Source organism: Marmota monax, unplaced genomic scaffold (genome assembly GCF_021218885.2).
Source record: "Marmota monax isolate L192 unplaced genomic scaffold, Marmota_monax_Labrador192_F-V1.1 WCK01_AAM20220418_F8-fsc00060, whole genome shotgun sequence".
Classification (NCBI taxonomy): Eukaryota; Metazoa; Chordata; class Mammalia; order Rodentia; family Sciuridae; genus Marmota; species Marmota monax.
Genome location: NW_026692826.1, coordinates 2,699,957 through 2,721,990, shown reverse-complemented (window position 1 = coordinate 2,721,990; position 22,034 = coordinate 2,699,957). Strand labels below are relative to the sequence as shown.

The 22,034-nt window shown below is 37.3% G+C and overlaps 1 protein-coding gene across 3 annotated transcripts in view; it reads right to left on the bottom strand.

Moving 5' to 3' along the window:
• Ccdc102b (coiled-coil domain containing 102B) overlaps window positions 1-22,034 on the bottom strand; it is a 197,030-nt gene that overhangs the window by 108,551 nt on the left and 66,445 nt on the right. For 2 of the 3 annotated variants that reach the window (XM_046448631.2, XM_046448632.2), the window contains exon 5: window positions 16,979-17,095. The exons of the other annotated variant lie outside the window; for it this stretch is intronic. In XM_046448631.2, coding sequence (XP_046304587.1) covers window positions 16,979-17,095 — 117 coding nt within the window. The remainder of the gene's footprint in view (window positions 1-16,978; window positions 17,096-22,034) is intronic. 3 annotated transcript variants of the gene reach the window in all.

The following is a 22,034-nucleotide window of genomic DNA, read 5'->3' as shown; positions in this document are numbered from 1 at the left end:
TAGAAGCCCAGAGTACTGCCAACTGTCCTATGTTCATGGGGCAGCACCCAAAACATGTCAGTGGAGCAGAGTTTGGAGATCTCTGTCCTAGGCTTAACTTTCCTGTCTATAGGAAACACAAGACATAGAGGAAGAAAAGATACTGTCACAGAGGTCACCCATCTATGCAGCCAAAGTGACTGGAGAGGTCCACAGCCATCAGTTCTCGCAATCTTGTAGGAAGAATCTCAATTGTGATACAGAATAGTGAGCAGGAGTGTATAATAGAGAGGGAAAGTGTAGATCCAGCTTAGGTATTCTTCAGCAGATGAATAGATAAATAAAAAATGGTATACATACACAATGAATTATTACTCAGCAACATGAATTGCTGACCTTCTCACCAGTGCCAGAGTCCTGCTTCCAAAATTTCAGTTGTATTCTTGCAGAATTAGACAACATTCTTTTTTTATAGAGAGAGATAGAGAGAGAGAATTTTTTAATATTTTTTTTTTGGTTTTTAGTGGACACAACATCTTTATTTTACATTTTTTTATGTGGTGGTGAGGATTGAACCCAGTGCCCCGCGCATGCCAGGTGAGCGTGCTACCGCTTGAGCCATATCCCCAGCCCAGGACAACATTCTTGATTTTTAAAAATGCTTTCCCACTGTAATGTATAGATATATAATGACTAATGTGTTTTTATTTAGTTGGTAAGGTTAAAAGCTTAGGATGCTTTACAAAAAATATAATTTTAGTTTTGATAACAACATTGAAAGTGCACTTAGGTATGGCTTTATATCTGTAGTTGAAGTTTTCTCTTCTAGAAGAAGAATATTTCTCAAGTGTGAGTCCGTTAAAAAGATCGATTACTCAAATATGTCAGTGAGCCAGAGTCCAACACGAACATTTGTCCAAATTCAAAAACAAATGTCAATGTCTATGGATCGATTATGTAAGAATCTTCCGCTCACCTGACCTTTTACAGAAAAGTTCTAGACATTTATGGGAGAGGAAAGAATTCCCCAGAAGATTTGATAAAGGTCAAAGGATAAACTTGAGTGCTATTTGAAATTTTGTTTCGGGTGATACATATGACCAGAATTCAAAATCATTTGTGAGAAAAGTTTAAGTGGCTCTCGTCTGGAAGCAGACAAGTGTCCTGGGAGTTGCCCAGAATACCTGTTTTACTTTGGCTCCCCACCCCACTGCTCTGTCCCCACCTGGTCACCTCCCAGAGTAAAAGGGATGGGAGAAGGAGGGGCCTCCACTCGCCCCTTCTTCCCTGCTTCCAGTGCTGGCCACCAGGTCAAATAAAGGGACGGGCTGGATGGAAACCAGGATGAATGACATGCAGGGACATGAGGAGACCAGGCTGCTGACCCTGAGGAGAGGCAGTGTAGGACCAGTACAGGAAAGTGACCAGGACTATCAGATAGCCTTATAAAAGTCATAGTGCCATAACAATGACAACAACAACAGCTGGCCCTGAGCAGCAGGAAAATGATGAGCTTCTATGAGCAAATTATTAGAGAATAAAAACAATTTGTGGGGTCCTTGTGAAATCAGTGAGTATCAGATTAAATAATACGGATACAATAAACAGGATATTATGAATTCTCCTGATCAATGAATATGATTGCAATATTATAAGTGACAACAATTAAGTGTCATATCTTTGAGATATGTTATTAGCTACCTGAAATTTTTTCCCAGAACAAGATTTTCTAGGGACCCAGGGAAAAAATGAAAACATTTGTTTTATTAGAAAAACCAAGCATTGAAAATGTAAAATGATGCAAATATCTTAAAGCATATGTTGGGGAAATTTTTAAGCTTATAAAATAATTTAGGTTTTTACATAAGAAAGTTCAACAGAAGGCTTTCTTCTATTTTAAAATTAATTTTGACTGTAGGTTCGGATCACTCTTTTGTCGTTTTTAGAATCCTGCTTTCTATAGCCACGTCACAGGAATATATGCTAATGATAGGTCTTCTTACATTTCTATTGTATATGGAAAAAAAGTATTCCTCGCTACTTGTACACATATTATGGGTTTCTACTTCCTACTCTTTACACTGCCCTGAGGATTCTCGAATTTCATTCTTTATTTATTTACTATTTGTTACAAATTAGTTGTATCTTTTTTCCAAAATTTGGTATGAATAAAGAAAGCATTACCCTGTCTCAGATTGATTATCAGATAATGTACTAATAACAAAAATTAAAAATATAATTTGTTTTAAAAATAAAAATATGATGCTGCTGAACATTTAATGTTTGTGTGTGATTTGTATAATATCACACTTCTCTTAAAGTGAGGACCCATCTTCTCCTGACAATGGCTTGGACACACAATATGGCACTATGGGTTATAATATGTCATCTATGAAAGTGATTATACCGATCCTTGATATATAAATGGAAATAAATTTTTTGAAATTAGTTTAATGATACATTTCAAATGTCACAAAAATATGCATCATCTTAGATACATTTCCTCATTCATTCAGAAGTTTATTCAGGAGACCTAATTTAAAGAATTATATAGGAAGAAAACAGGTTCTTTTCAAGGTCAACTATAGTAATGAATAACAGAAACATGTATTTATATTCATATAAATGTGGCACCTTTTAATTTTTGAAATAGTGTGAAAAGTCTTCAATGAAAAGTTTACTTTCCACTCTCCTCTTTCCCAATCCCCCACACAGGCCAGTTCTAACATCTTAACAGAGAACATGGTACATAGTCTGTTTGAATGTTGTAAAGAAAAATTTAGAGATGCTCTATGCAGTGTACTAAATTGTATGTATTTTGTTATATATTTTTAACTTACTTAACTTACACAGTCCCTTAGATTATCCTTTGCATAGTTTTCAATAATATGGAACATTCCACATGGAAGTAAAAATTTCCTAGAAATACCAGTGATCTCAGAAAACTACTTGTGGATATCATTTATAGATGACATTCATTTGACATTGAGTTTCCCCAGAATCCTCAAAACACTTTTCTAGTCCTTCTTACTTAATTCAACTCCCTCTTATGTTTCTTAGGTTATTTTGTGAACTAGAAAGAGATTACCACAACTGGTATTTTTTTTTTTTTTGAGATTTTGTATGTATTAAAGTGCTTTGTTCTATATTTTATTGGATATTAGATGCAAACAGAATTCTAAGATGTAAATCATTTTCCTTCAAAGTTTTGAAAATTTAGTTCCATTGTTTTACAGTTTCTGTAACTTCCAGTCTTCCTCTATAGAAGGTCAAGCATAATCACTGGCTGGCTTCATAAGAGGAAGAAAGGGATCAGTGGTTGAAAACTTCTCGAATACATTTTCAACCAATGCTATTCAATCCTACCTTAGTCCTGCTATTTCCTATTCCTGTTACTCTGCAGTTTTGAAGAGAAAGTACAGGGACATGTCTATGCTCAATTTGCTCGATGTAAAGGATTAATCTTCTTTGGCTTCTCTTGAAAATGAGGCAATCCCTTTATCAGGCTTGTAAGATTAACAATTAGCTTTTTGTACTAGACAGAAAGGAAAACCCTAAAATAAAATACATGCTTGAAATAATGGTGATATTCTGGGTTTACTAAGGAACTAAATCGAATAAATGGATTAAATGTGTCATTCATTTACCCAATTTATATCTAATGTTACCATAGACCACTTTCGATTCTAGAAATAAATCAATGAATAGAGTAGAAAGAATCAATCTGCTTAAATGCAGGGCTTGATGTGAGGAGAACCACAGGATATATCACCACCAGTTGCCACTTGTCTTGGCTCATTTCTCCACCAGCATTTGGAGCTTGAAGATTAAGCAAATGAGAACAATCAAACTTGCTTAGGAGAAGGATCATGTAAATAAAGTCATGGCCCAAAGAAATGCTGGAATGTTCTGGAACTTGTCATTTGCTTTCTTTGTGTCACAACACATGAATTTACAATATTTGTGTGACAAAATTTTTTTGTTGTTTATTTGCATTTTTTTTCAAATGCCTCTAATTCAAATTTTACGAAGTGAAGCATGCAAAGTCCATTCTTGCAGTGCAAATTATGATTGTTTCTTTCAGGACACTTAATGATTTTTATTACTGAAATAATAATATGGTTAAAGGTTTTTAAAATTATTTTTTGAAAAAATGAAGTTTTCCTATAATCACACATTGCCTCCTTATGTGTTCACAGCATAGAAGGCATCTCTCTCTCTCTCTCTCTCTCTCTCTCTCTCTCTCTCTATATATATATATATATATATATATTATATATATATATATATATATATATATATATATATATATATATATATATCATTGCTTAGTATCCTAGGATAGAAAAATTATGTTTCTAAGAATAAGCAAATAAATTACAAAACTATAAGATAAATTAATACTTAAAATGTTTATTTAATTTTTGGTGGTATAAAGCAGTGTCTCATGGTGGTCAAAGTAGTGTTGTTTAATTTTAACTCAGCCATTGCCTTGGGCATGTCACTTTATGACTCTGTTTCCTGCTGTCACAGTTTTTTTTAAAAAATGTATATGATACAGTCTATAATACAATTCTCTAAAGAGAATGAATAAATATGTATATATATATATATATACACATATATGCATACATACATATGACAGTGGGAGGGAGGCAGGAAGAAGAAGGAGGTGGAAGGAAGATGAGAGAGAGAGAAATAATGAATTGGCTTACAAAATTTGGAGACTATGAAGATTTCTGTAGCCATCAAGCTGGATATTTCATAATATTTGATGTTTCAGACTGTGCTAGACAGCTTTCATTGCTGTGACCAAAATATCCAGTAAGAACAGCATGGGATTCTTTACATGTCTCAGCATTAAAAGAGAATAAAATCATGGCATTTCAGGTAAATATATGGAGTTGTAAAATATCATGCTAAGCAAAGTAAGCCAATCCCCCAAAAAACAAAGGCCGAATGTTTCTCTGATATGTGAATGTGATCCATAATGGGGGTGGGGGCAGCATGGGAGGAATGGAGGAACTTTGGACAGGGCAAAGGGGAGGGAGGGGAAAGGAAGTGGGCATGGGGGCAGGAAAGATGGTGGAATGAGATGGAGGTCATTACCCTAAGAACATGTATGAAGACACGAATGTTGTGACTCTACTTTGTGTACAACCAGAAAAATGAAAAATTGTGCTCTCTGTGTGTGCTATGAATTGAAATGCATTCTGCTGTTATGTATAACAAAAATTAAAATAAATAAATGAATTTTTACAAAAAGAACAGCATGGAGGAGGAAAAGTGTATTGGGGGCTTACAGTTTCATCAGTTCAGTCTGTGGTCGGCTTACTCCATTGCTCTGAGCCTGAGGGGAGGAAGAACGTCATAGCAGAAGGGTGTGGGGAGGAAAACTGCTCAGGTCCTGTCAGTCAGGTAGCAGAATGATGGATGGAGACTCCAGGAAAAAAATATAAACCCTAAAACCCACCCCCAGCACCTAATTCCTCCAGCCATGCCCCACCTACCTACAGTTACCACACACTTAATCCCTTTAAATTCTTAACTCATTAAATGGATTGATCCACTGACAAGGTTACAGCTCCATAACCCAATCATTTCACCTATGAATATTCCAGCCTGAACACAGAAGCTTTGGGGGAAGACCTCATATCCAAACCATAACACACCCCACGTCTGAACATTCAAAGATTGATGCCCCAGCTCCGCAGTAGTGGCCACGTTCTCAGTCTTTCAGTTTTGTTTTTTTTTAGGTCTCCAATTGATTGGAAAAGACTCACCCACATTAGAGAGGGTAATCTGCTCTACTCAGTCCATCAATGAAATGTTCGTCTCATCCACAGCACCCTCACACACACACACACACACACACACACACACACACACACACTCAGACAAGTGTTTCCTCAAAAGACTGGGAACCCCATGGCCCAAACAAATTGGCTCCTGAAGTTCACCATCCCACCACCTCATAAGGTTGATGTGCTGGGTAAATGAGATCTGAAGTGTGAGGTACTTACAAGACACCTAGAACCATAAAGCCTCCATGAAATTTACTATAAATACCTACTGATATTCAATCTGAAGAAAAACAGATTTTAATAGTTACTTATGCACCTCCCATTACTTTTCAGCATTTACTGCAGAAGTGTATCTATTATATAGCTTTTCTTCCTTTCCTTTTTGGCCTGAGTTTTCCCCTCTGTCCCCTTTCATGTCCAAATGGTGTCCTCCACTCATTGGTTGATAAAAGTTTTCAGAAGAATAATTGTTTTGATATATCACTGCTCTTATTTATTTCTGTGGCTAAGCAATTTCTATTGTAGAGATTTCTAGAAAGACTAAAATCAGAGACTCGATTTTTTTTCTCTTTTCTATGATATTTGAATCATTGCTAAACACACAGAAAAAAAAGTCCCTCAGGCTATAATACTCAATTCCAGAACAGCTGTTTTGAACTTGAACAAATCAATATTAAAAATGAAAACCAATATGGTTTATCACTGTTAAAAAGAATTGTTCCAAAAGCCACTCCACCTGCACCTACCAGGATGAAAAATAAATCAAAGTTTCACTGATTCATAAATGTATAGAAATTATCTAATTAACAACTTTCTGCACTGCTTTTAATATTTAAAATACAGAAGGATTTCTAGCAGTTTTGAGAGAAAAATCTTACTCTATTAAAGAAGTATCAAATTCAATGAGATGTAGAGGCCACTGAATTTATTCAATTAACCACTGAAAGTGGAGTTATTCTATGAAAACGAGGCTTATCTTTATTACTTACTTGTCTACTTATTAGTTTTTTTTTTTAATATTCTTATCCCTAAAACATTACCCTTATCTATCCGTATTAATAACAACCTCAGTCTTTCATGCTGCTGTAACAAAATACCATAAACTGGGCACTTTATAAGCAACAGAAGATTAACAAGTACAAGAATGAGATGCAGTGTGCTTGGTGTCCAATGAGGACCTGTTTTCCGTTTCATGGATGGTGCTTTCTCCCTGAAAGCTAACAAGGTAGACAAGAAGAGCTAGCTGTCTGGAGAGTTATTTATAAGGCCACTATTCTCATTCTTGAGGACCCTACCTATCACTGACTGCTTCACCTTGGGGGTTAGGAATTCAGGGTATGGATGGGGGGGGCACAAACATTCAAATCACGATGATGACCAATGGATGTAGTCAATTACAGAACACATCAAACCACATTCCGAATTCCAAATGAATCTAGAAAGCAATATCCTCCCTCCATTTTGACTTTCCCCCCTAACCTCATAAAGGTTAAAATAGAAGGCTCCCTTTCTTTATTATCTGCTTTATCTTTTTCTCATCCATTCAATGACCATTTGTTGAGCACCTTTTACAGGTTAAACATCCCTAATTTGAAAAATCCAAAGTCTGAAATTCTCCATAATCTGAAATTTTTTGAGAGCACAGTGGAAAATTCCACACCATTAAATTTGTTTCATGATAAAATTATTTTTAAAATTATATAAACTTACTTTTAGGCTTTGGATATAAGGTATATATGAAACATAAATTAATTATCATGCTTAGGCTCAGATTCCATCCCCAATATAGATAGATAGATAGATAGATAGATAGATAGATAGATAGATAGATAGATATTTTTCCCCTAAAATTTGAAAAAAAAAAAAATCTGGAGTTAAAAACATTTCTGGTCCAAAGCATTTTGAATTAAAAATACTCAGCCAGTATAATCCAGGAACTATTGCAGAATGAAGGTAAGAATTCTAGCATCTAAAGTGACAGGCCTTTTTATGTCCTGTTTTTATTAACTTGGGATTTTGGCAAAAGAAAACAAATGCAATTGCCCGTTTGGTTTAAGGCCCATATTATCAGAAGTCCTGTTTGTATGAAAATATGTTTCCCAAGGGAAATGTTTTTGATAATAATAATGGGAAAGTTCTGAATCAATTTCCTCTAAAATATAACAGAATATTTATTTTACTCGAACTTTGTGTCTTTGTCAAACACAACTGTACTCTAATAGTTTCGGTAAATTGGTTTTGAATTCAAGGCTTTGGGAGGAATGGTTGACCATGGGGACAGGGAAATGTAGAGGGCATCCTGGTGCAAATGTGTCGTGTCTGACTGTGGGCCCGAAGCAGGCATGACGCGTACTGGGTGCCCTCAAAGGACCAGAAACACACAGAGAGGGTGAGACCTGGAGGGCATCACTGGGCAGGTCTTGTGGAGGAAGGTCTTCCGTGGAAGGCACCAAGACACGTACTAGGTGCTCTGGGGTGGGCTCTACAGTGTGCAGGACTTTGAAGAGAAGTGGACGAACCTATGAAAACCTATCATTTTAAACAGTTTAAACTAATGTAATCCCTTCTATTCCCACCCATCTCATCCAGGAGAAGCCAGTAAAAAAAACTCTTAACTGCTAATGGCAATAAACCTCAGATTGTAATTAAGTAAGTAAACTTAGCTAGAGACCTTTCCCACAGACCTGGCTCACAAAGAATGGCTACTTCTTTTTTTTTTTTTTTTTTTTTTTTTAGTACTGGGGACTGAACTTAGAGGCACTAGACCACTGAGCCACATCCCCAGCCCTATTTTGGATCTCATTTAGAGACAGGGTCTCACTGAGTTGCTTAGCACCTCGCTTTTGCTGAGGCTGGCTTTGAACTCGAAATCCTCCTGACTCAGCCTCCTGAGCCTCTGGGATTACAGGCATGTGCATCACCACACCTGGCCAAGAATGACTACTCCTGTTGGAATATTTGAAAATAGAAGTTTTAAGGACTTTAATGCACTCCACATGGTTCACGACTTTTCTTGAAAGAAATATGTCATTCAAGACATCGATATTTCCTGGATAAATTATCACACAGGGTTTCACCCAGTATTCAAGTTTGTATCTATCAGATTTTAGTGAATGCAGGATAAGTGATAGTCTCAGCCTTGGACAACTACAGTATTGAGGCTTGTGTGTACCTAGTGCCCAGAAGCGTATCCATCTGTGACAGTGTGACTTTCAGTTTCCCCAGGCTGTTGTTTTGCTCTAAGGGTCTACTTGTATCAAATTTCCTTTTGTATATTTTGTTCCCTGTGTTCTGTCAATATGAACTCGGAATGTTTAAGTCCGTATCACTAACAGGCTTCTGAATGAACCTCTTACAAATGACAGTACCATGTGTCAAAACTGTATAATCATTTCTGACACATTCATAGTGTTCTCAGCAATCTAAACCTCTTTGCTAAAATGTGTATATCAGTAAGAGGAATCAAGGTATGAGAGATGTATATCAATTCAGATCAACACCTACTGTGACTATCTCAGAAAATTAAAATATAATGATACCAGAGTTCTAATCATGCAATACCTTTTTAGTCAAAGATGATATTATTTAACCATATCAGTAAATAAAATCTCCAGTATATCATCTCTGACTTCTGACTAGGCCAGTCCTCTGACTCCCAGGCCCATCTGGTATGTAGCTTCAGTAAAGTGGGAAAGATGCCCTTAGGATTTTGAGGAATACCAAGTCCCTCCCTGAAGGCAGTTCTCTGAGGGCAGGACCATTTCTACCACACTCTTGAATTACTAGATACTAACACATTGGGTACTCTACAATATTTGAAATATTAAAGAGAGAGTTCATAATTTAAGAGAACATTTTTAAGATAATTTTTTTTTCATTTTTAACACAAAATAACAACATTTTTCTGCCTTCAGCATTTTCCTTCAGCTTAAGCTAAAAACAGCATGTTCTTCAGATTTTCAAAGTATTCCTCACATCAACATTTCCTAACATCTACAGTAGTACAAGAGGGCGACGAAGGGCTTCTTGTTTCACCATCAGTACTCAAAGTGCCGGCCTTCTGTAGTGTTGATTTCCTACTGACCTGCAGTCTCACTGTCTCATTGGCTACCCTCCGTCACATGCCTGCCTTTGTACCTCACTATATGAAGGCAGTTCAGCTTTCTCCGCTGACTGTCTCCTTGTGCTTGCACAGATCTCTCTACCTTACCTATCAGACCTAACACACCACTTTCCCTCTGGCTTGCTTGTGTATCCACCTGTGGCCACCCTGCATCCCGGAGACCTCAGTGCTTGATCTTGACACCAAACCACCCTAGGGAGTCCTCACTGCTTGATCGCAGTACCAAACACATGGAAGATGTTGGAGAAGTAGTTGTTGAATAAATGACTGAATGAGACCTTGGATGAATGAGAATGCACCTAGTTATTTTCCATGCTGATGTTTGGGGTGGTTTTCTTACAACGTCTTTGTTGCTGCATTTTGTCTATGTATATAGAAAGGCACTCATGTGGAGAAAATCCCCTTTCTAAGACCTGATCGGTAATACAATATTACTGGATGTGAAAAAAAAAATGTAGCAAAAGGTTTATGTCTTCTCTTGCATAAGCAAAATAAAGAAGACTACTTTTATAATCACAAGTTAAATTTAACATCTTACCTATTGGAGTATTTTGTTTCCAATTTGGAAGCAGCATTTTAAAAGGGGATAAATATAGACATTTTGAAAGTGAGGAAAAAATGATGCATTTGGTACCTTCAATTTATATCATACTGCATTCATTTAGGATTGGGAAGAAAAGAAACCAATTTAATAACATTTTATTGTACTATGTGAAAAGACTTAAATACAAAGTATCAGACAAAATGTACCACGGAGAGATCACTCAAGGAGAGCCCACTGTGGGTGATTCATTAACATCAGAACAGGCATCTGGAACAAGGAATTGTACCTTAGGTGCTTTCCAGTTCAAGACATTCATAGTCTTTGTCCAAAAAATTCTCAAAGATTAGCCTATGGATCAACACATAACCTATGCATGGAGGATTGTATATGAATCTGGCTTGGGAAAAAAAATAATACCAGGAGAGTGTATTTGGCACCCAAAACTGCAGGAATTGCACTTGCTGTAAGACAGTACCTTTACACTCAGAATAGCCTACAATTGAGTGGAAGGTAAACACAGGGAGGTGGAAGCATTCTGACAAGATTATGTATAATGTTACTAAAATCTCAGAATCTGGATAGTCTGGCCAATGTAGAATATACTAAATGAAATGTGAATGGGAAGAGAGACATATTTATTGAGTACCTACTACATGTAGTGTCCCACTTTTACTTATTACATATAAGAATCAATTCATCTTTTAGATAAGCTGTTAACACCAGTTTGCAAACAAACTCATAAGCAAACAATCTCAGACGGCCTGTGTAATTACTGAGAAGCCAAACACTAGATACTGTTAAGATAAAAACTTAGACCTGGATCTCTTGGATCCTAGAATGGTAAGAAAATGTGGGAGGCATATTTTCAGAAAAGTATATGAAAAGGTGGAACTTGGCATACATTTGGAAGAGGACTAGGGTGTTTGAAATGAATTTTCGTTCTGAGATAATTGCTGATTCACAGGCATTTGCAAGGTATACAGGTAAATCCATGTGTCTCTTCCCCTGTTTTCCCCAGTGATGACACTTTGCAACTCCAGCACAGACCAGAACCCAACATGGACAAGGCAGTCAAAAGGCAGAGGTTTTCCATCTCCATCGCCATGAAGGGTCACATCGGCCACTCCTACACACCTGCTTCCTTGGTAACCGCAAATCTATCTCCGTTTCTAAATTTATTGCTTCAAAAATTGTTCTGTAAATAAAATCACAGACTATGATGTCTTTGGGACTAACAATCCCCGCTCAGTGTACTTCTCTGGAGGCTCTTCGAGGTGGTTCACAAAAGGGGAGTTCAGTCTGTTCTATTGCTGAAGAATATTCAGCTACAGTTTGTTTGATTTTTCACTCACTGAAGGTCTTAAGTGTTGTTTCCAGGTTTTGGAATTTACGAATTAAATCCGTGTACAGATTCACCTACAGTTTCATGTGAATCTAAGTTTCTTTCCTAAGAACGTAAATGCCCAGGTGTTCTCTGCTTCATCATAGGATAGTTGTTATGCTGGAAACGGCCAAACTCTTCTACACCGTTCTCTCATCAGTTCACACTCCCCTAACAATAGATGAGTGGCCTGTGGCTTTGCTTCTCCACTGGTATGTACTGCTATGGCTATTTTATTCTCATTTTAGCCACTCTGTGGTTACATCTCATGGTCGTTCTGTCTGAATTTTCTCAATGACACATTTTCACGTGCTGATTTGCTAGAGTCACATTCCTTTTGCTCTCCGGGTGTCCTCAAGAACATGTCATCAGGCACTGCGTGTTCAGTTGGCCATCCTTTTACACTTGAACACTGGCATGCGGCTTCTGTCTTGATCTCCAGGGTTTCTGGTGGGACGTGCAAAGCCTGCTGAATGCTCGTCCTTGCAGAGGGGCAAGGCTTTGGCCATGATGAGGTCGAGACGTTTTCCCTAGCTTCCCTTGAGCTTGACTACCATGTGGCTTGATGATGGGTGTCTTTGGATTTATGCTCCTTGGAGTCTGCTGAGCTTCTGGGCTCTAATTTTGACCCTTTCCCTAAATTTCACTCATCTTTTCAGTACTCTCCCGCCCAGTGCTACTTCTCTGATAATGACCGCCGATATGCAAACAGATTTTTTGTTACATATTCCACATGTCCCTGAGGATGCATTTTTTTTTTTTTGTAGCCAACTTTCTTCTTGTGTTCAGACAGGATCATTTCTTCTAGTCTGCCTTCAAGTTCATTGCTTCTTTTTTGTCTCCTCCATTCTTAACTTTAAAATTTTCAATGTGCTCTTGAGCCTAAGTCTTCCACTGTTTCATTGATGACATCTTCCATCTATTCGCTGCAACTTTCAATTTATTTACTAAAAGGCTTACTATTTCTTTAAGAAATGTATTTCACTCGCAGTTGCTTACTGAGTGTTGTCTAAAATTCTTGCCAAATAATTAAACATTGTTGCCATTTCAGGGGTGGCATCTGTTGATTGATTGCTTTGAGATATGATGAGTAACATTCCATTTGTAACATTCAATGAGTAACATTCATTGTATTCTGCATATGTGGGGGGTTATGTCACAAAACTGGACGCTATGGAAGGGTCCTACTGAAAACCCCTGGAAGATGAGGGTTGACTTGCCACTTGGCCTCCCTGAGGCCCAACTCAGGGTCTCCTTTCACTGCTGGGCAGTGACAGCAGGTTTTTCTGCCTGCTGGACCTCATCCACATAGTTCTGCATGGGGTTTCCTCAGACACCACCAGAGCTTGGGCGGCCTCCTTACTGCCAACTAGCAATGACAGTCTATTTTAGTTACCTTCTTTGCGGCCATGACCAAATAACCTGACAAGAACAACATAGAGGAGGGAAGGTTTACTTTGGCTCGTGGTTTCAAAGGTTCATCCCATGGTTAGCTGACTCCAAAGCTCCGGGTCTGAGGTGAGGCACAACATCATGGCAGGAGGGTGACAGAAGAGATCTCCTCAGAACATGAGAGCCAGGAAGCAGAGAGAGCTCCTCTACCCAAGGACGAAATACAGACCCCAAAGGCACACTCCCAATGACCTACTTCCTCCAGACACGCCCTACCTACGTACAGTTACCAACCAACTAATCTATTTCAGTGGATAAATCCACTCCATGAATTAGGTTAAGGATCTCATAATCTCATCACTTCACCTCTGGAAATTCTAGCATGTCTCCACATGAGACTTTGGAGGACACCTCATCTAAACCATAACAATCCTCCCAAGGAGGATTGGGGAACTTCTTTACCACCTGAGCAGGGTGAAATGATGTCCTCCCCACTCAGCCTCTGCTAGCAGGAGTGGAGGTGGGGCTCTTTTTTTTTTTTTTTCCTGTGAGTTTGGTTGGATTCAAGCATTACTCTCCTCAAACTTTTGTCTTGATCTTCCCAGGTCCTTTGACAAAAGCAAACCGACTTAGGTTACATTTTCATTATGGCTTTTGTTTCTTCATCTGTCTCTACCGATTGGTGTTCCCAGATGGCTAGCATCTTTGTGATGTATATACAGCCCAAGGAAAACCCCAGGAGATCACCAGACTGCCAGTTGGTTCCCAGGTTGCCTAGGTGGAAAGCCTCTGCTCTTTAACTGTCTTTAATGTTTGCTTTGTGAATAATAGAGTTTTCAGATATACTTTGTGAAAATGTAAATTGATATAATGTTTCTAATGGAGCACTTGGCAATGTGTATAAGAGATTTCAAAAATAAACATCCTCTTGACCAAGCCATTTTACTTCGAGGAATTTAAGCCATTTTTAAATGTATGTATTTGCATGAGGCTACTTATTACAATCTTGATTGTATATCTAAAACAAGAACCCATTTTTTAAAAAATTGGTTTATATTTTAATAAAATTGATATAATTACACAATTTTATGTGAACATAAAAAAGTATAATTTTAAGAAACCATATACATTTATACATATATAAGCAAATACATTTATATGTGTATGTTTTTTTCTTTTTTTATTCTCTATACTTTCTAATTATTTCTATAATAAACATGCTTAGATATGGAAATGTTTGAAATAAAACAATTGGATATGATCATCCTAAAATAATCACATCATTTTTCAAAAGATTTATTATAATTAACTTCTTTGGGCTAAAGTTGTTAACTTTTAAAAAATATTGCAAATTTTATTTACATTTGATCCTCTTTAATGCATACCCTTGAAGTTTTATGTGTTTAGGAGAAAATATTAGCAAAACACAGATCTGGCAGATCACTGTTGAACAAAATACACAAAGAGCTGTTAAAGCCCAATCATAAGAAAATAAACAAGCTTACTTAAGAGTTGACAAAAGATATGAACACAAAACCCATCACAGATGAGAAGATAACAAACAGGCATAGGAACAAACATCAGTATCCCACTTGACTAGGAAACTTTAGACTATAACCTCAATGACATGCCCCTGCAAAACCACTAGAATTTCCAAAATCCAAGCATCAAACTCTGGTGACAATGTGGAGCAAATGCAAAGTGCTTCAGCCACTTCGGAAGACAGTTTGTCAGTCTCTTACAAAACTGAACCTATAATTACCATATGATTCAGCAATAGACATCTTTGGTATTAATCCAAAGGAGTTGGAACTTATTTCCACTTGAAAACTTGCAGAAAAAATTTTATAGGCGCTTTATGTATAGTAGAAAAAATAGGAAAGCAATAGAGATATTTTTCAAAAGACGAAGAGATAAACAAAACGTGGTATATCTAGACAATGTGATATTATTCACCACTAAAAAGAAATGAACTATCAAGCCACCAAAAAAGGATGTTAATGAACCTTAAATACATATTGCTCTGTTGAAGAAGTCCATCGGAAAATACAACACACTGCATGATTCTAACAGCATGATATTCTGGAAAAGGCAAGTATGGAGACAAAGAAAAGATCAGTGGTCATCAGGGTTTCAGGGGAGGGAGGGATAAGTGTGTGGAACATACAGGAGTTTTAGGATAGATGCTTGTGACTAGACATTTGCCAAAACCTACAGAATGTACAACACATAGTAAAAACTTAACGGAAACCCTGGACTCAGTTGATAATGTGTCGACGTTGGTTCATCGATTTTACTAAGCACCATAATCCTGAGAGATGTTGTACAGAGAGGGGTGAATATATAAACTCTATTTCCTGCCAAATTTTGCAGTAAAACTAAAACTGCTCTTTAAAAACATTACAAACGTGTGCGTGTATGCACCTACGCCCCTGGTTTTGAGGAGAGCTACAGGAAGCAGTCTGACAGGTCTCCCTCCTCTGTTTCTGGTGTTAGCTGCATGTCCAGCAGTGCTTTATCAAAGGTGCACTTGAGAGCGCAGAGCCCAGGGAAAGAGGCAGCTCTCCTGAGGATTGGATGCCTCTTAGAAACAAAAGGCACAAGAGCCATCCTTTTCTCCTTTGACTGAAAAGTGGTTGTTTTCAATAGTCACCTTCTCATCTGGATCTGTTGTTGCATATTCCTGTTCCCAACACCTGCCAGGCGTCTTGAGGACGAGGGGTAAGGACAGCCTGGCAGCAGGGAGAGGCAGTGCAGGCAAGACCTGAAGCCCCAGAACAGGTGGGCTGAGTACCAAAGTACAAGAACTCTTCTCCACCAAGTATTCCCCAGGCACATTTTTGTTTTTAAAGCCCCTATGTAATGACTGTGACTATTATCACTCCCATCTCTGTAAACTCAAGACACAGAGGGGCTTAAGGAATTCAACAAAATAACCAGAAGATGATTCTGCTGCTTCTGACTCCCAAATCTATGTACTTCCCAATGCACTTGGTTCATCTGACATAAAATAAACTCCAGCATGAGCTCTGTCTTTGAAGAGTTTTATAGGAAACAAAATGCCTCATACAAATCACCTTCTTCCCAGCCTATATTTTTACCAACTTCTTTTCCATTTCCTAACTTGTTCCTACACATTTGTATCCAAAGCATTTGTCCAGAATCACCAGTTATAAAATAAATAATTTGCTATTTTCTATTTTTAATGCAATGCAGTTTTCAATGAAATATAAATAATTCAATCCCTCCTCCTATGTCCAAGAACAATAATTCCTGCTTTGTATCTAAGACCAGAAAAACACTCTGAGTTTACAAATCCATGAAAATTTATCTGTTGCAGTTGCTAGTCAGAAAGGAAAATAAATCAATTAGCTATAACCAATGTGAATTTATCCTATGTCTTAGTGTTGTTAGCTGCTAATAGCATTGCTAATGTCACCAGAATCCACATGCCACATATTTTGTATGTCATTGTTTCTGAAAATAAGTTAACATTATGTTCCATCAGATGATTGAACTTTCAATAGATATTTACTCACAATAAGACTTACATTGTCTATGGGATTGCTCAGATAGCTCACATTTAGTTAGGAGTATCATTCCAAAGAATCTTACATAAAGTATATAAGCTTATTACTATACAAGCAGCACTCACCCTCATTAAGTGACCTCACTTGTGCAATTTAAAATGGTATATAATTTAGTTATTTTCAAGTGTGATTTAATAATGTTACACCCTTTATCCAATACCTTACCTCTGCTCTTAGCTCACAGATGACTCTATCCTTGCTGTTTTGAGGTGTAGATTTTTCCTTTATATCTCCTGAAATTCCTCCTGTTTCACTTTCATGTTGACTGTGAAGAATGTCAGGCTGAAAAGCAAAGTTCGAACTATAATCACAATACGCTACAAAAGCTAGCTGGTTCCAGTCTAATGCCCATTAATCTTTCCGATTTTTTAAAATCTTTTTTTTATTTTCCATGTGGATTCTGAAAGGCCTTGTTGTTGCTATTATAACTATTATAGTTGGACCATTTATTACAATGCTTGTAGTTGAAAAATACTGATTTGTTAGGAAAAAAATCAGCAAGTCTCCATAAATCTCATCCTTCAATTGAAAAGTGGACAAAATTCACTTACCTCTGCGTATTCCTAACAATGGGTCAGTTGACTTCCAAATTAATGAATTAATTCTGATCTTTTAGTCCAGAATATTAATACCTCAGTGCTTTTTATAATCAGTCTTAAATCTATTTAACATAAAGTATAAATATTAAATTCATTGTAATGGAGGCAAACTTGGAGAAAAAATATATAAATGGTGCTTGGGTTGGTAAAATGTATATAAAACATCTAAAAATACCTGAAAAATACCAATAAAACCTAGGAACAGGTATAAAAACCTAGGAATTTGAATACTATTAACATAAATGGTGATATTTCTCCATATCTATTCTTATAATTAGAAGTTTTTAGCAGAAATATGAAATTTGATAAATATATAAAATATGTAGCTATACATACATGCTGTTCTATTTTATTAATGTATTCCTTCCTTATATCATATAGGTAAATGTTTCCATCATGAATTATACATAACTTGTATATAATCTCATGATAAATTAGAATATACAAGGCAATATAATACAGCCTATTCAAAAATTTAAAAACAGGATTATTCATGACATTGTTAATACTGATAATATTACCAGTATGTTCTAGTCTCCAGGAACTGAACTTGAAACATTGTCTTAGTTCATGCTAGTAGTGACCCAAGTGTTAGGCACTGCTATTATTATCCCTACTCTACAGAAAAATGAACCATATATTTTCTTTTCTATTATTGGGGATTGAACTCAGGGTCATTCGATCACTGAGCCACATCCCCAACCCGATTTTGTATTTCTCTTAGAGACAGGGTCTCACTGAATTGCTTAGTGCCTCGCTTTTGCTGAGGCTGGCTTTGAACTCGTGATCCTCCTGCCTTTGCCCCCCCCAAGCCTCTGGGATTATAGGCCTGTACCAACATGCCTGGCATGAACCATATTTTAAAGAAGCATAAGCATCTTTCCAATCTGCAAAGTTATTAACTACAGGGAGAAAACTTTAAGAGGCTTTTTACTGAATTCATTACCTGAGTGCTTAACCAACACTGCATCTGTAGTTATAAAGATAAAACCCAGTAAAATAATTTTCTGAAAAGCAGTAAGCTGATGGAGATAGTAGAGGAAGCATAGCCAAAGAGGCTGGAGGCCCAACACAAAGGCAATGGAGTACACTAGGGACAGGAGCCGATTTCCCAAACATTGCCGAAATGGCTCAGTTGTGCTGTGAAGAGAGCTCAGGGGAGTTGAGAGTCAGAGCAAGAGAAAATGAAGAATTCATGACCACTGGTCTCTGCATGTTCAACCCACTACCATGTGAGTTAAGTAGTGTGACATTAATCCAAGGTAAAATAAAAGGAAAGTCACTTTGACAGAGGAAATGGCGAGCTGCAAGAGTTAAACTGTTTTTTGAGTTGGTTTCACCAAAAGAAAATTCAGCTTCTTGTGAAACTTGATGGCCCTGGCTTACTTTCAGAAGTCTTAGCTTTTAATCCACAAGAAACTATGTCAATCAATAAATCTTCTCATTGTCTAAAAGAGTCAGAATGTAAATTTCCCTAAACAACAGCAAAGGAAATCCACACCAGACACTTCAAAATTTCTGTTTTCACTCATCAATGTCAATGTCAAAATCAAAGCTCTCTGAACATTCAAAGAACCCAGGAGCAAGAAGAAAGGGAAAAAATGGCTAACACCAAGATTAAGAAACAGAATGCCAGGTGGAGGGGAGACACTAACAAGAGGACACAAACTACGGAATAAAATAATACACTGATTTTAAAAGTAACTAGTGTCTTCAGGAAAAGGCAAGAGTATACTGCTTTAATCTCTTTACTTTTTTTTTTTTTTTGGTATTGGGATTGAATTCAGAGGAACTTAACTACTGAGCCAGACTTGCATTGTCTATTGTCTTTTTATTTAATTAATTAATTTATTTGCTTACTTACTTATTTACTTATTTTCAGACAGGGCCTTGCTAAGTTGCTAAGGGTCTTGGTCAATTGCTGAGACTGGACTTGAACTTGTGATCCTCCTTCTTCACATCCTCCTGAGTTGCTGGGATTACAGGCATGTGTCACCGTGCCCAGTTAGTACATTGCATTCATAAATTTCAGAAGTTTATGACAGAGCAAATACAAGTTTTAAAGATAATAAAAGATTGTCCCCTAAGAAATTTCACAATGTATCTTTAGACAAATTTCCTGGATGGGCTGGAATACAGAATAGAATTTTGGAGTGTCCCAAGGTTCATCCTTGCCCCTGTGAACGTCACACTGCTCTGTAGATCAGCTCACATGTACTGGTGGCATTGTGCACTAATCAAAATGCTGACAGTCTCCAAATGTCTATTTGAAGCCTTTGTTTTCTACTGAACTTGGGATATATTTCCAGGTTCCAATTTCTCACCTCTGTAGACATCTCAAACTCAACACCCTGGAAAGCCAAAGTCAGAACTTCTCCCTCAAACCTGTTGGTCCATCAGTCTTCACCAACTCAGCAGATATCAATCCCATCTTCCCCGTGGACCAGGATGTATTAATTCAATCCTCTCATGTGCCATCCAAATTAAAAGCAAATCAATTTGGTTCATCAGCTGAGCCTTTACAACAATTATAAATCCAGTTACCTCTCTCCAAATCCACCACTGCTATTCTGATTAAAAGTTGCCAGGATCCCTCACTTAGCATAGGAGTAGCCTCCATCCTTCTGTTTCTATGTGTGGCCCCATGCTCTCTTTCTCAAAACAGCATCCAAAGAAAGCTCTAGAAAGTAATTCAGATCCTGTAATTTTTCTCTGCTCAGATCCCGTTAACAAGTTCCCAATCAGCAAAAGATGCACTTTAAAGTTATTTTATCCACTTGGTTGTACCATCCCTCCCCCTTCATCTCTTGGCCATCCACACTGTCCTTCTCAGTGCTCCTTTCAAGCACAGAAGAGCAAAACAACTAAATATAAGAAATGACGCAGTGTGCATCTGAAGCTAATAAAGTAATATATAGCAGAGAAAACTGATAAATTAATGAAACAGCTACTTTCTACTTGAAAAACTGAGTTAAATTGATTATTTTGCAGTTTTGAGTTTCAACTGGAACTCACTTTAATTTTGCCACTTACCTCTTTGACTTTAGGTTTAGATTAATGGAGTTGTAACAATCTATTTAGAAACTGAAATTTGAAAGCAGTGGGCTTGTGGATGCTAGAGACGATTAATTTAGAAACATTATGAATGTCATCCACAAATGACATGTCAGATTAGTTAAATTGCAAGTGACAGAAATAGCAGGTACCAGATAAAGTGAGTGAGTCAGCATCAGAAACCATTTTCCAAGTTCATGTCCTTTTATTTAATATTTATTTAGTATATTCTCTTGTAAGGTCTTTTTTCCCCAAGGTTGCACTGAAGTATATTTCCAAAATTACTCTTTAAAAACCCACTTTTGATGCTGCAGTGTTTACAGAAAGTTAAACCAGGCAATGTGCCACGTCTGTGACTTCAGAAATATCTGCTATGATTTTTTTCTGGAAAATTATCAACATTATATGTAAATGTGTATTGTGAATCAAGATAAGCATGGGTTGAAAAATAATCTCAGGATGATGTTTAAAAAATGAAAATATTGTATATCATATCGATAAAAATTTTTCTACTTATCCAAATATGGTAGGAAGAGAAAAATTCATAACAAAAGGGCACAAAAATATAATCTAACCCATCCATTTATTTTCATTTTGCCTATCATTTTATCTGTCAGGATGGTCTGCAAGGATTACATAACTAAGGCAGATTGCAAAATTCTGTTCTTTGTGAAATAACGTGTGGAATGTTTATGTCAATATCATTAACAATACAGCACCTTTCAATCTCCCCTGAACACCAAACTCACCATCTCTCCCATTGCTCTAGTAAAGGATCCTGCAGCTTCCCTTCATGCAGAAGAAGCCATGCATAGCCAAGATTTCCAAATACTTAAGATAAAATCTACCACTGTGCATGCATCTACAGGAGTCCTTCCTTCTTTTCTCTCTTAAGGAATTTAAATAATTCCTAGAATTGAAGGCTAATTATTCCACTTGCCCTCAGGATTTGATATCTTTCCTCAAGGTTTCCTAGACATATTTAACTCCTCAATACTTCTCATTTAGGTTGGGGACAAGCGAGTGAGGGAGGTCCAGGGGAGAAGATTCTCCTTATTTCCACGCTTGGCGCTTTCGCTCCCCCTCTTCCTTCCTTCGGTCTGCCAATGCCCTTGGAGCGCTGCGGACCACCTTCTCCCCACCTTTCCCTCTCCCTCGGTTCTCCACTGGCTTCAGCCTTTCCCAGGCCTTCCTACACCCACATCTTCACCCTTTCTTACTTGAATCCTTGACAGAAGTACACATGGTTTTGAAAATATCCTGTCTCAGACTCAGGTTAAAAAAAAAGCTAATCCTTCTCCCTTCCTTCTAGATTTCTGTGCAGTTCCTCCTTTTCCATCTGTCCTGCCTGGTGTCATTCCGCTAAGCCCCATGTGCTTTATTGGATAACCCACCCAGTGTCACCCCATCTCCTCCTTTGGCTTCAGCCACCATCGCTCTGTCATTGTTCAAGCCTCTCTTTATGGTCCTAAATCAAAGATGTATCAAACATTTCCATCTCAAATTTGATAAATTCATAGCTTTTCCCCCTATATTTTTCTCCCTGCTTGTCTGTCTCCTAATGAATG